This window comes from Myxocyprinus asiaticus, chromosome 21, assembly GCF_019703515.2.
Source record: "Myxocyprinus asiaticus isolate MX2 ecotype Aquarium Trade chromosome 21, UBuf_Myxa_2, whole genome shotgun sequence".
Lineage (NCBI taxonomy): Eukaryota > Metazoa > Chordata > Actinopteri > Cypriniformes > Catostomidae > Myxocyprinus > Myxocyprinus asiaticus.
The window spans coordinates 30,617,624-30,630,740 of record NC_059364.1 but is presented as its reverse complement, the minus strand read 5'-3'; the positions used below and the strand labels follow the sequence as shown (position 1 = coordinate 30,630,740).

The 13,117-nt window shown below is 40.5% G+C and overlaps 1 protein-coding gene across 4 annotated transcripts in view; it reads right to left on the bottom strand.

Annotated features, from left to right (window-relative positions):
• Nucleotides 1-9,533: 9,533 nt before the first annotated feature.
• Nucleotides 9,534-13,117, bottom strand: part of LOC127412207 (leucine-rich repeat and immunoglobulin-like domain-containing nogo receptor-interacting protein 2) — a 38,364-nt gene continuing 34,780 nt past the window's right edge. For all 4 annotated transcript variants that reach the window (XM_051648403.1, XM_051648404.1, XM_051648405.1 and 1 more), the window contains one exon: nt 9,534-11,675. In XM_051648403.1, the coding sequence (XP_051504363.1) occupies nt 9,846-11,675 (1,830 nt within the window). In that variant the 3' untranslated portion in view covers nt 9,534-9,845. The remainder of the gene's footprint in view (nt 11,676-13,117) is intronic.

Sequence of the window (13,117 nt, the reverse complement as noted above, 5' to 3'; positions counted from 1 at the left end):
ATTTACAATTCACAGTCAGTCAGCCATGATTCATTTATGAGTGAAAGTGTCTAATAACAAGACAGTTACTGAGACCTCGTTTCCACCTGGTATTAAGATGCATTTCTGGTGATCCGATCACATGTGGTCAGCCCTAAATACAGGTCTAAACGTGGTCTAAAACGTTTTGTGATTGGATCACAGAAACCACGAGCGAATGTGTTCAAAAAGCATGTGTCCACATCACATTTGAGGTGCAACACTAATCCGTCATGTATGCATCCTGGCAGCAGTGAAGCGCCACCCCTCACCTGTCAATCAACCGCTGCACTAAAACAAGAGTTTAAACTTTGCCGTTTATGAGCGGCTTTAAAGGAAATAATCGTCCGATCAGCAAATTAAAAAAAGCAGATACATACACAATCACGAGAGCTTCACAGATCTTCTTTAGTGTGTCTGATATCAAAACAGATGAGAAGCACGAAAACCTGAAGCTCCTTTAATACAGGTAATCCACTAAAATAACGTATAATTCTGCTTGACAAGTTGCATTTGTGCTTATATAAAATTTCAGCTGCATCATGGAGACATTTTTATTTTTCATGCTTTCTTTGTCTTTTCTGACTTTTTTGTGCTTTAATATCATGCAGTAACACACTGACATAGTGATGTGATGCATGTCATCATGAAACATAGACCCTCCCCTCCAAATCCGAACACAAGCGGTCACAGGAGGTGCATTTAAGTGGCCAGGTGTAAACAGCGAAATGTCTCACCTGACCACATGTGATCGGATCACCCAAGACCAATACCAGGTGGAAACTGTTACTGAGATTAAGCGAGTAGTATTCGGCTGGTCATGTGATTCTAATGTGGCAGCCCCCATGAGGGGACCCTGTCCATGTAGAATAAAACAGCTTTTATAGTAAAAAAGGACTCAATCTTGATCTGTTTCTCACCCACAACTGTCATATCACTTCTGAAGACATGGATTAAACCACTGGAGTCTTATGGATTACTTTTATGCTGCCTTTATGTGCTTTTTGGAGTTTCAAAATGTTGGTACCCCTTCATTTGCATTGTATGGACATACAGAGCTGAGATATTTTTCTAAAAATCTGTTTGTCTTCAGCAGAAGAAAAAAATGAGACTTTCTTCTGTGGAACACAATAGGAAATGTTAAGTATAAAATTAGCCTCAGTCATCCTTTCAGAAAAAAGGCAATGAAAGTGAATAGTACTTGCTGACATTATACTTATCATCTCCATTTGTGTTCCAAGAAAGGAAGAAAGACAGAACAACAAAAGGGTGTGTAAATGATAACAGAATTTTCATTTTTATTGAACTATCCCTTTACGTATTTCTTGTAATGACAGATAAAGGGATATCCTCTTATATACACTATACTCTCTTTGTCAGCTGCATTGCTGTCCTTACTCTGAGGTGTCCGACTGGCACATCATCTCTCTACCTTTTTGTATGTAATACACACCAGCCAAGTTGAACCTTTCCATTTATCTCAATTTTGTGATTAAATTACGTCACTTGACCCAAGCAACCTCAAACCACCGTTGGTGGACGAAATATATTGTACTCTCAGTTTTCCATTACAATGCCATGAACCTTGTTGACTTATTGTGATGGCAGAAAGTGAGAGAGAAAGAGAGAGACAGAGGCATTTCAAGTTGTCATGGCAACAGTAGTGAGAAGCAGTGTTAGCGACACTTTAAGGTGGTGCCTAGCAACCGTATCCATGCATCCAAGGGCCAGGTTACAAGACAGCACAGGAAGGAACATCAGTTGTGTTAGGTGTTGCCTTCTGCATGATTTGCTTGACTACATGATGTGTTAGAAATAAAACAGCAGATTATTTGCAGTTCACTACAGATGAGTGTGCGGTTGTTGTATTAGTGTGATTATGAGTGCAACTGGATGGGTCCTTGTGTACATGTTTCCAGTGACGTGCACAGACCTGAGCAGGGACAGGGGCGGAAGGATAGAAAAGGGCACTGATTTGTTTTTTTGTTTTTTTGAATGAATAGTAATTATAAATACTAAGCTAATTTCTTTGCTTTTTGAGTATTTAACCATTTTCTGGTGTGTGTGTGTGTGTGTGTGTGTATATATATATATATGTACTGTATATAATTTTATCACAAATAATAGCCTATTCTGTTATATTTCTCACATAAATCACCATGGTAATACACTTGTTTATTTATTTATTTTGAGACATGGTCTGTGATAACCCCATGTTTATGACGTGTCATAGTAAAACCATGGATTTTTTTTTTTAAGTACCTTGTAGTACCATGACAGTATCATGAAATATGAACATGATCAATCATTCAGTACCATGGTATTACCCTGGTAACGTGGTGCATGGTGCGAAGGCAGTAATATGCGTATAGGGAGCTGTGGTACTGTGGTAGCCTAATGGTATTTTACTAAAAGTGATCTAATGTGAGTCTAATGGCTTATTAGTTTCAACAAAACCAAACTGGCATTGGCTGAACCAGACAGCTCCTTCAGATTATGTCAATATTCTAAAAAGACGATTCTAATTTATATCACTGAAAGCGACGCAACCGCTCCCATTATAATGAATAAATCTGTCTACACTAATGGCACGTGTAGATGTCGGAAATGCGGTAGCAATCGAGTATTATTCTTTTGATGAACTTACAACACAGTACATGGAGTGGACTTCTTATCAGACCTGTTACTCGTCAGAGGTAACGGCACTTCGATGTTCCGAGGCGAATTCAAAACTGCATTTTTTGCTTCCTTGAAGGGCACTCTTGCGGAAGGGGATGCCACTCGAAAGCTTGTTCAAAACGAAAGTGAGAAAATGAATCTTTTCTCAGAGGGCCCTTTTAGAAGACTGTTAGCGAAGGGTACATTCATACAGTAATGCCATGTTTCCTTCAGAGTACCCACTTCAAGGGCTCTGCAGGTCAGAGTGAGTAAAGGGCATAGGGAGGACCACTTGCGATTGGAGTCCGCCCCTGATCTGCTGTAGCATGCTCTTAAAGGCACCTCTGCTTAATTTTCTTTAATACGCCCATGATTTACAAAGAAATCTCATAATAACACATTATTACTTTTATTGTGAGATTCTGAGGAGATTTTAATTTTGTTTTATTTAACTATTTTAATTTAATTCTTAAAATTTCTCCCCTTTTCCTGGACGACTAAAAGGGCACCTTTAGATTTGTGAATAAAACGGGCAGGGGCTTGTGCCCCAGCTGCCCCCGTTCTGTGCACGTCAGTGCATGTTTGTATACATAACCCTCACAAGCACATACTCTTCTCACTGATTATGGCTCACTGTGCTGATTAGCAGTTATCATGTCTGCTCTTTACAGAGGCATTTTCCTCCATCACGTTCCTCATTGCATCATTCTGTGGTGTGGAAGAGTGGAGATGCAGCCTGCAACACTCATGGCCGCACAGAGGAAGGATAATGGGTTGTTTATCCTAGATCAGTCCCCATAGGAAAGAAAACTCACCAATGAGATCTCTTTAATTCCTCAATTGCTTCTCCTTGACAACAATGAGAATAAATGGTTTCCTTTGTAGATGTTTCTCCTGAGAAAAAGACCCCGGTAATCTCACATGCATCTCCTCTAGAGACCTCAACAGTGCCTGTGCTCAAATTTAAGATATCAAGATATCTACTATTAAACGTCAGTTCAATATGAACTTATACTGAAATCTAGATGAAAACATTTCTTATCAAATTCTTGATGTGAATTTTCTTCCAAAATGTCCTTATGTTATTCTTAGTTCTTAATTATTAAGACTTTTACCTGAATAATTAAAAAAGAAGAAGCAATATTAACTTAAATGAAAGACACTTGAAGACAACATGCCATAGTTTAAATTTACAGTAATGTTAATATTTGAATTAAAATGTGACTTTTTAAATAAAGTTCAACAGCAATATTCATTCTCGTGGTATTGAAACTGGTATTGAGAATCGTAAAATTTCACAGGAATAGATACAGACTACTTAAATATAAAAATTGTATAGAATAAATATTTTATTTATTTTATACATTATATATACACTCACTGAGCACTTTATTAAAAACACCTGTTCACCTACTTATTCATGCGATTATCTAATCAGGCAATCGTGTGGCAGCAGTGTAATGTATAAAATCATGCAGATATGGGTCAGGAGCTTCAGTTAATGTTCACATCAACCATCAGAATGGGGAAAAATGTGATCTCAGTGATTTCGACCGTGGCATGATTGTTGATGCCAGATGGGCTGGTTTGAGTATTTCTGTATAACTGCTGATCTTCTGGGATTTTCACTCAAAACAGTCTCTAGAATTTACTCTGAATGGTGCCAAAAACAAAAAACATCCAGTGAGCGGCAGTTCTGCGGACGGAAATGCCTTGTTGATGAGAGAGGTTGTTACGAAGAGGTCTACGGAGAATGGCCAGAATGGTTAGAGCTGACAGAAAGGCTACGGTAACTCAGATAACCCCTCTGTACAATTGTAGTGAGCAGAATAGCATCTCAGAATGCACAACATGTTGAACCTTGAGGCGGATGGGCTACAACAGCAGAAGACCACATTGTGCACTTTATTAGGACCATAGTGTTCCTAATAAAGTGCTCAGTGAGTGTTTATTCTTCTCAAATGGCCGAACTGTCTGCCCAGTAGTAATAGGTTTTGCTCAGCAAAAACAAAAATTAAAGGGAACATTGCTGACAGACATAGTGTTTCCCTTTATATTGACTTTATATTTTAGGAATGGGATCCCACACAAGGGGATCATCATATTTGTGTGTCCATGGCTTAAAAAAGTCTAAACCAGCCTAGACCAGCATGGTCTGATACAGTCTGATATGATCACATACCCATGTGCGTCGAAATTCAAAGCAAGCATGCCTTCAGTGCCAAAAAGTCAAACTGGGACACAGAAGGGCAAATCTGGCCAACAAACCTACAGACATGTGCCACAGGGGACAGTTGTTTGTGCGATAGTGTAACTGAAGCCATTATAAAATATGAGAGAAGCTCAAAGATTTATGTCTAGGGTTCAGCTGTTAACATGTCGTTACCCACGCCAAGCCCTTTGTTTGCTTCTTTTCCTTATTTGGCAGGCAAAAAGACACTGCTGGCAAACACCGTGTGAAATTTCCCTCCTTTCCTTCAGCCTCCTCCTTCACTCAGAGTGAATGATATGGGGGAGATAAGCCACACCTTGCTAATCAATAACCAACATCCATTTTCCAGTGACATTAATCCACAGGGTAAAGACTTTAATGTTTTGGGAGGAGTGTTTCCCTCAAAATTAGATATATGAGGACTTTGTGGAAGTATTGATTACTTGTCATTTAGCAGGTGTTATTTGTCTGAAGTGATTTACTGTACACTAACTGAAGGCCCAGCCTCCCTGGGAGAACCTGGTGTAAAGTGCTTGTCTGAGGAACACAGTGGGAAAAGGGAACTCTCATTTAAAGAGCTCTACAGTTTGCAGGTAGTCCTTAAAGAGACAGTTCACCCCAAAATTAAAATTCTGTCAATGGCTGTGTCTCATTTGGAAGGCTGTGTCCTCCAGAGGTCACAGCCTTCCAATGCGACCTTCTTTCACGGGAATTCGGAGGACGCATGAGGTGTATCCTTTGTGGGCACTCACAACCCACAAATCTTTGCTTCAACGGAAATGTCTAAAAAATTGACAACAATTTGTCCGTAAATAAGATATTCAAACGCAAGGAATGTTAATTCCCAAGTTGAAGTACCTCAGCAGATGGGTGCAGAGTATTATAATATGTATAATTATATTAATATATAATTAAAATAAAGTAATAGACTAAAATTACACCTGTATTACAAACATACATGCCGCTTGTTAAAGCGTGCTGCCATAGCAACCATGTTATGTTCCGTTTCCATTTGTCCTATGAAAGCCGTCTCGTTTAAACGAGATTTGTTTAAAGGAGGACACTCGGTATACTACAGCCTTCAAAGGACATGTCCTACCTAGCACGCAGCCTTCAAAATGAGACACAGCCAATATTTACTCACCTTCATGTTGTTCCAAACTCATTTGACTTTATGCGGAGCACAAAATAATTAAATAAAAAATCAATATTTAACCACTGGTGTTTATGCTGCCTTTATGTCCTTTTTAAAGTTTCAAAATTTAGGCCACCATTCACCAGCATTATATAAACCTGGCTCAGTGGTTAATGCTCTGGGTTACTGATGAGAAAGTCGGAGGTTCAAGCCCCAGCACCACCAAGCTGCCACTGTTGGGCCCTTGAGCAAGGCCCTTGACCCTATCTGCTCCAGGGGCGCCATGTCACGGCTGACCCTGCACTCTGACCCCAGCTTAGCTGGGATATGTGAAAAAAAAAAAGAATTTCACTGTATATGTGCAATGTGTGATAAATAAATATAATTATAATTATTAATTATGAGGGAGAGTAAATGGGCGAACTATCCCTTTAAATATTGGTTTACTTGCATCAAGGATAAACATGGTTTGTACCACAATTTGTTTTGTGCAATGAATTATTGGCTACAAAGATTAATATTATTTTAATTATTAATTACTTAATTTATTGTTCAATTAATATGATTAATATTAATAAATTTCACTCTTTGATTTTAAGGACATTTTAAAATCTTACTTTTGTACGATAAAGTCAAGTCAGTCAAATCATTTTTTATTGGTATAGAGCTTTTCACACACACATCGTTTCAAAGCAGCGTTACAGAAAAGTATGCTTTAACAGAAAATGAAGATGTCTGTAATGTCTCAAAGTCATCATTATGTGGTTTAATGAAAAAAAAAGAGATTGTAGATTATGCACTGATATATATATATATATATATATATATATATATATAACTGGATTGCTCATGATGTCATATCAGTGAAGCCACTGCGCCGCCATATTGCTATGCCCAAACATTCCAATGTCCCTACTGACTTAATAGGCAATCATCTCATTTCAGCGAGTAAACGTTAGTCAATCAATCACCGATTTTATATCTGAAATCTGCATGTACATCTCTACAATGCAAATGTCCTACACATGTAATTATTTATTTATTTAAATTCTGGAATTTTTCCTGTTTTTTGAAAGCCCGAGCGAGTTATGTATATCTACTGTATATCAAACAGTATCCACCTCTAACAAACTTCACTGAAACTAAGATGTATCTTATCTGTGGTAAGATAGAAACAGACATTTTCAGACTTACTTATTGTGAACATCGAAGTGTTTGTTCAGAGTTACTTGCTTTATGTTTTCATCAAAAAGTGCCTTGTTCTCACTTTCACTTGAATAAGAGGAGCACATGCTCTCTCTCTCTCTCTCTCTCTCTCTCTCTCTCTCTCTCTCTCTCCCTCACGCACAGCTTCTGAGGGATACACACAAAGCAAAGTTGGTTAAAATTAAACTGATATGCTTGGTTTAAATGGCAAACAAACACACAATTTATGACATGTATCCATGTATGACAACAGCGAGCGCTTCAGTATGGAAACAGGCAAATCCCGGGCATTTTAGGCGAATTAAAAATCCCAGTTTGACATTTTTAAGGACCTCCGAGGCAAACGGACATGTTGTCACCCCAAAACAAGCAAAAATTACAGCTTTTCATCCATACATTACAACTTGTGGACAGTTTTGCCACTTCCTTTGGTGATCGTTGTGCTGTACTGATAGACTGAACACCGGGGCAGACGAATGCTCTGACATCGCGACCACGTATATCTTCTCCGTCGTAACTAATATTATCCACAACAAGCTAATTAAATATTAAACATGATTGTCACTACAGGACGAAATGCAACTGTCGTATCTGGAGGTCGGAGACCGTAAAACGGGGGTGTTTTCATCTGTCAGTCATTGCTGCTCTGTGACAGTTTGAGCATACCAAGATGGCCGCTCGAACATTTCTGGTGGCTTCACCTCCTGTAGGAAGTTTAATGTTGCATCAGCAATCCAGTTCGATATATATATATATATATATATATATATATATATATATATATATATATACAGTGAGATTATGCCTAAAAAAAAAAAAGTGCTAGGACGCCACTTGTGAAATCCAATGTAAAATCTGGGTCCTAATGCAAAACCAGTTGCTCTACAGGATTATCGCTACAGGATTTTCTGGTTAAATGAACTGATGAGCATAGTTAAATAGAAATGTATTTGAATAACAAAAGGCAATGGGTCCAATCAATGTAGTAATGTTTGATTTTATAAATTACTCTTGGGATTACAAGTAATATGGTAAATCTTCATAAAGGGCCTCCTAATACATTCTCTTAGTTGTACTTCGGCACTCTGGTCCCAGGGTCCATTTAGAAGCAAGCCTTTATGCATCAGTTCTTGATGCTTTAATGTGTCTCTGTGGGAGACTCTTTCACATAAAAAAATTCACATTCATTCACATAGAAACATTTTCACCCCAACTCATCCTGATAGAACACTGCAAGGTCAGGAACTTAACACAGTACAGTACTGTACGCACTCATATCTTGATGACGCACACTCTGACACACTTTGTACCCATGCAACTTCTATTGTTTAAATATGTGAGTCATAAATGTGGCGGCAAACAGGACATGATTACTTCAGGTATATTTAGATGCAGTTGATTGTGTAACAAAACAAGCTCTCGTCATAAGGACCAAACACCTTCAAGGTACCAAACACCTTCATGGAGGTTAAAGGTTCAGCCAGCAATTTCATTATTACAGCTGGACCACTTTTGGCACCAAGGAAAAAACTGTCGTAACCTAAGGCATATTGTCTAGATAGAAAACTAGGTCCTTGCACTTTTGTGTAAAGTAACCTGTCCAAAGCAGTTTAGGGGGTAGTTTAGGAAAGACTTAAAAGAATGTGTTTGGACAGGCTTAATTGAATTCTAGTGTAGTGGTTATATCAAATACAGTTTGGTTTCCTGTTTTTCCTTTTTAGAATCGAATTAAGGTAGAGTCAGGAAGGAATATAATGTAACGATGTGTACATATCTGTTGTGAGGGGTTTTGTGCAACAGGGTACAATTGAGACTGACAAAAATCAGTTTAGAGATGACAGATACACTTATCAAGCTGTATGATTTATATTTATTTTCTTTGGAAAATATAACCAGATATTTAGTATGTAAAAACATTTGAGCAGCATTTGACAGAACAGAAAAAAAGAAAAAAAAAAGTACACAGTTCCACAGACTTCCACTGAGTCACAAATACAGCCCCTGGAACCCACCATGTCAAACGGCTCCTTGCATTTTAACATCTCTATGACAAAATGGCAAACAACTTCCCCAGTCCCCCAGAGTTTCTGCTAACAACAGGAATATGTCCCAAGAGAACAGCAATTCCGAGCAAAACCAAACACTTCACAACACAGCACTGCCGAGGCTTTTTCCAGTAGATACTTTGCGTATTGGGGAAGACAACTTGAGTTTTTGCAGCGCTTTGAAATTTAATTGTAATGTATCTGTAAATAGTTATAAATATATATATATATATATATATATATATATATATATATATATATATATATATATATATATATATATACCATTCTTTCCCACAAATATGAAATATATGCAACAACTTGAAAATACACACATCTACACTGCCCAATTAATGCTTTCCAAAGACAAAGCATCGCAGAAGGCGCTCATACTATTGTTTTTTTCCCCTTTTCTTTCTTTTTTGTTGACAAGTGTTTTCACTGGAAACCACGTGTAAACTTCATGATGTAATACGTCCTTTGCATCTTTTGCAGCACACATACTCAAGGACTCACAAAGTTCAATAGACACGCACATGCAACCCGTGAAGTCTTCGGTCATGTAAAAGGTTCAGATCATCTTCATGTTGACTCGTCTGGGCCCGCTTGTTTCTGTAAGTTCTGAGTTCGCGCCTTTCCTCTTTCGTGGGACATACTGGATATCCACGCTTCCTCTGTGCTTCCCTTTGCCTCGGCTCCATGCAAACAACAAGAGGAAACAGAATAAAACGACGCCTAGGAAGCTGAGGCAGCCCATTGCTGTGGAAACCAGGATGGTGGTGAAGTCCAGCACCACCCTGATGGTGTACTCCTCAGTGCCATTTATCAGGGAGCTGTTATAGTCAGGGTCAAAAATCAAGCTGTGGTTGGCATATAGGGCTCTGTCCCTGATTCCCGAGCTTTTAACAGCAAGTGTCACAGATAGAGTAGCGTTACCTGCCGGGTTTGAAGCCACACAAACATACATGCCACTATCCTGAGGCTCTGCCATGCGGAACTCCAATGAGCCATTGTTGTGTACCACCACTCTGCCGGTACTCTTCGTGGTAATGTGCCGCCGATGTGGTGTCAGCCATGACACCGAGGGAGGTGGCGCTCCCTCTACACTGCAGTATAGCCAAGCTTTCTGCCCTTCTTCCGCCTGTGGCGGAAATGCTGCAATGGAGATCACCCTGGGCTTGGTGCAGATGACATAACGAGAGAGTAGAGGTTCCACCAGGTCCCTCAGGAGTTTCCTAGCCAAGGGGGTAGGTGCATTACACTCAGGTTGAACTTCTCCATACAGCACAGGTGGAGTCCTTTCCAGCAGCCAGCGCAGACGACAGTCACACACAAAGGGATTCTGACCAATCAGAAGACTCTGCATGGCCTCGGAGGCAGGAAAAACACTCCTCTCGAGTGTGGTGAGACGGTTGTAAGAAAGGTCGAGAAGCCGCAGAGAGGAAGCTCCTTGAAAGGCCTGAGGCTCCACTCTGAGCAGATTAGCCTGTCGCACTCGTACAACTTCCAGCCTGTCCATTCCCCGCAACCAGCCTGCTGGCAGGACCCGTATTCGGCTATAGGACAGGTTGAGGTGTGTTAGATACAACAGGTGTGTCACGACTGGCACAATCGACAAGTTGGTGTGTGTAACAGACAGTGTGCTGAGGTTCAGCCCCTGCAAAGCTGAGGTGGGAAACCCCTCCAACAAAGGCCAGTGGTCCACTTCTAAATGTTTGAGTCGTGGAAGACCCTTAAACGCATGTGCCTGAAGCTCAGCAATACCCAAGTCCCGCAAGCGTAGGCTGGTCAAGCCGTGCAGATGAGCAAGAGCATGTGTAGGCACTGTGCTCAAGTTGCTGCGCTGCAGCGTTAGAGAGCGCAGAGATGCCAGGCCGCTAAATGCCCGTGGGGCGATAAACACCAGCTCATTATCACTCAGCTCCAGCACACGCAGCCTCCGCTGCTCCTCAAAGCCGTAGTCCAGCAAAATAACAAGGCGGTTCTGACTGACATCCAGCAGAGTGAGCTCACTGATGCCGGCTAGCGCTCCACGGGGCAGCAGGGTCAGCTGGTTGCTGCGCAATCGGAGCTGGCGTAGCCGTGGCTGGGCGCGGAAGCTGCCAGGCTCCACAGAGGACAGCAGATTGTTGCTGAGATCTAGTTCTTCGAGTAGCAACAGTGAGGAAAAGTTCTGTGGCGTCACAATGCGCAGACGGTTTTTACTGAGGTCCAAAGCCCTAGTCTCTATAGGTATACCCTCGGGCACCTGCGCTAGCCGTCTGCGATGGCATGACACAGAACGCGTGGGCACAGAACACTCGCAACGGGCAGGACAAGCGTGGGCAGGGCACTGAAACAGAAGGAGGGGCAGGAGGGTGAACCCCAGAGCACACAAGATTTGAGAGAACAGCATGGCCACCTACGGAGAGAGAGAGATAGATAGATAAAGAGAGAGAGAGCAAGAGAGAAACGGGAAAGATAAAGAAAAAGACATATGTTCAAAAGTCACATTTAAATCTGGAAATTAAATTGAACAAGAAATATTTAAGATTCTGCATTATTTGTATGTCACTAATAAGCAAAGTTGTGACATTAACCCCTTTAACTCCTTTTTACGAAAGGTCAGATTTCCTTGCTTCCATTAAAGCACACAAAATAATCTTTGGAACATTCTCATTTCATGCTGGAATAAGATGGTGTAACAGGTAAAGGATTGGCAAGGAGGAGGTGGGAACCGGCTGAACAGTAAACATAAAGTTTTAATGAGAAACTCAACTTAAAACAAACGTAAACAAACACAGACACATATGCAACGCGGCCGTGTGCTTCTCTCTCGAACCGGCGTTTCTGGCTGCCCTTTATCTCGCTGATCAGCTGATTCAGCGCCAGCCGTGCTCCATCACGGCCCGGCCACGGCCTCCTCCTCGTCACAGATGGATCATCAGGTTTTGCACAAACCCGTGGAGTTCATGCCAGCTTGAGTGCATGCTTAAATCAAAAGGGGGACATACCAAATACTAAAAATTCTTAAATTCATGTACATTTTTCCAATTCAACTTTCCACTCAAATGTAATGCTGATAAAACAGTTTGTTAAAGGAATAGTTCATGCAAAAATAAAAATTCAGTAATTGTTTACTCACCCCTGTGTTGTTATAACCCCATATGACTTACTTTTTCTTAACGCAAAGGGAAAAATTGTGAAAAAAGTTTTTTTGCTCAGTGATGTCATACAATGGCAGTTTATGGTGACCACTAAAGTATAATTCAGAAGTCTAAAAAATGATTCCATGAAACTCATGATTGTTATGAAAGCATACGGTAAGGTTTGGTGAGAAACAAGCCAAAATCAAATGTTTTATTTAGTGAAAATGTTCACTGACCGTTGATCTCCTTTGCATGTTCATGATAGGGCACGAGAGCAACAGTTCACGCAGCGGAAACTTGCTTGTTTATCTAAAAACAGGTTCTCCACAGCGATAGCAACAACAGAACACAACAAAGCCGCACACAAAACTGAGAACAGAACTTACTAAACATGTCTGAAGAGTTTGTAGTTGAAGAATTGATGCATTTCTATGCCCAGCCTTATTTTTTTAAGTATTTGGAAATCATGCAGAAAAATATAGGAGGCTACAGGCAGTCGCAATCACACCGTGTCCTAAACTGATGGCAAACGACATGCGATAAATTTTTTTTTTTCACCCAATTTGGAATGCCCAATTCCCAGTGCGCTTTTTTAAGTCCTCGTGGTCACGTAGTGATTTGCCTCAATCCGGGTGGCAGAGGATGAATCCCAGTTGCCTCCGCGTCTGAGACCATCAACCAGCGCATCTTATCACGTGGCTTGTTAAGCGCGTCG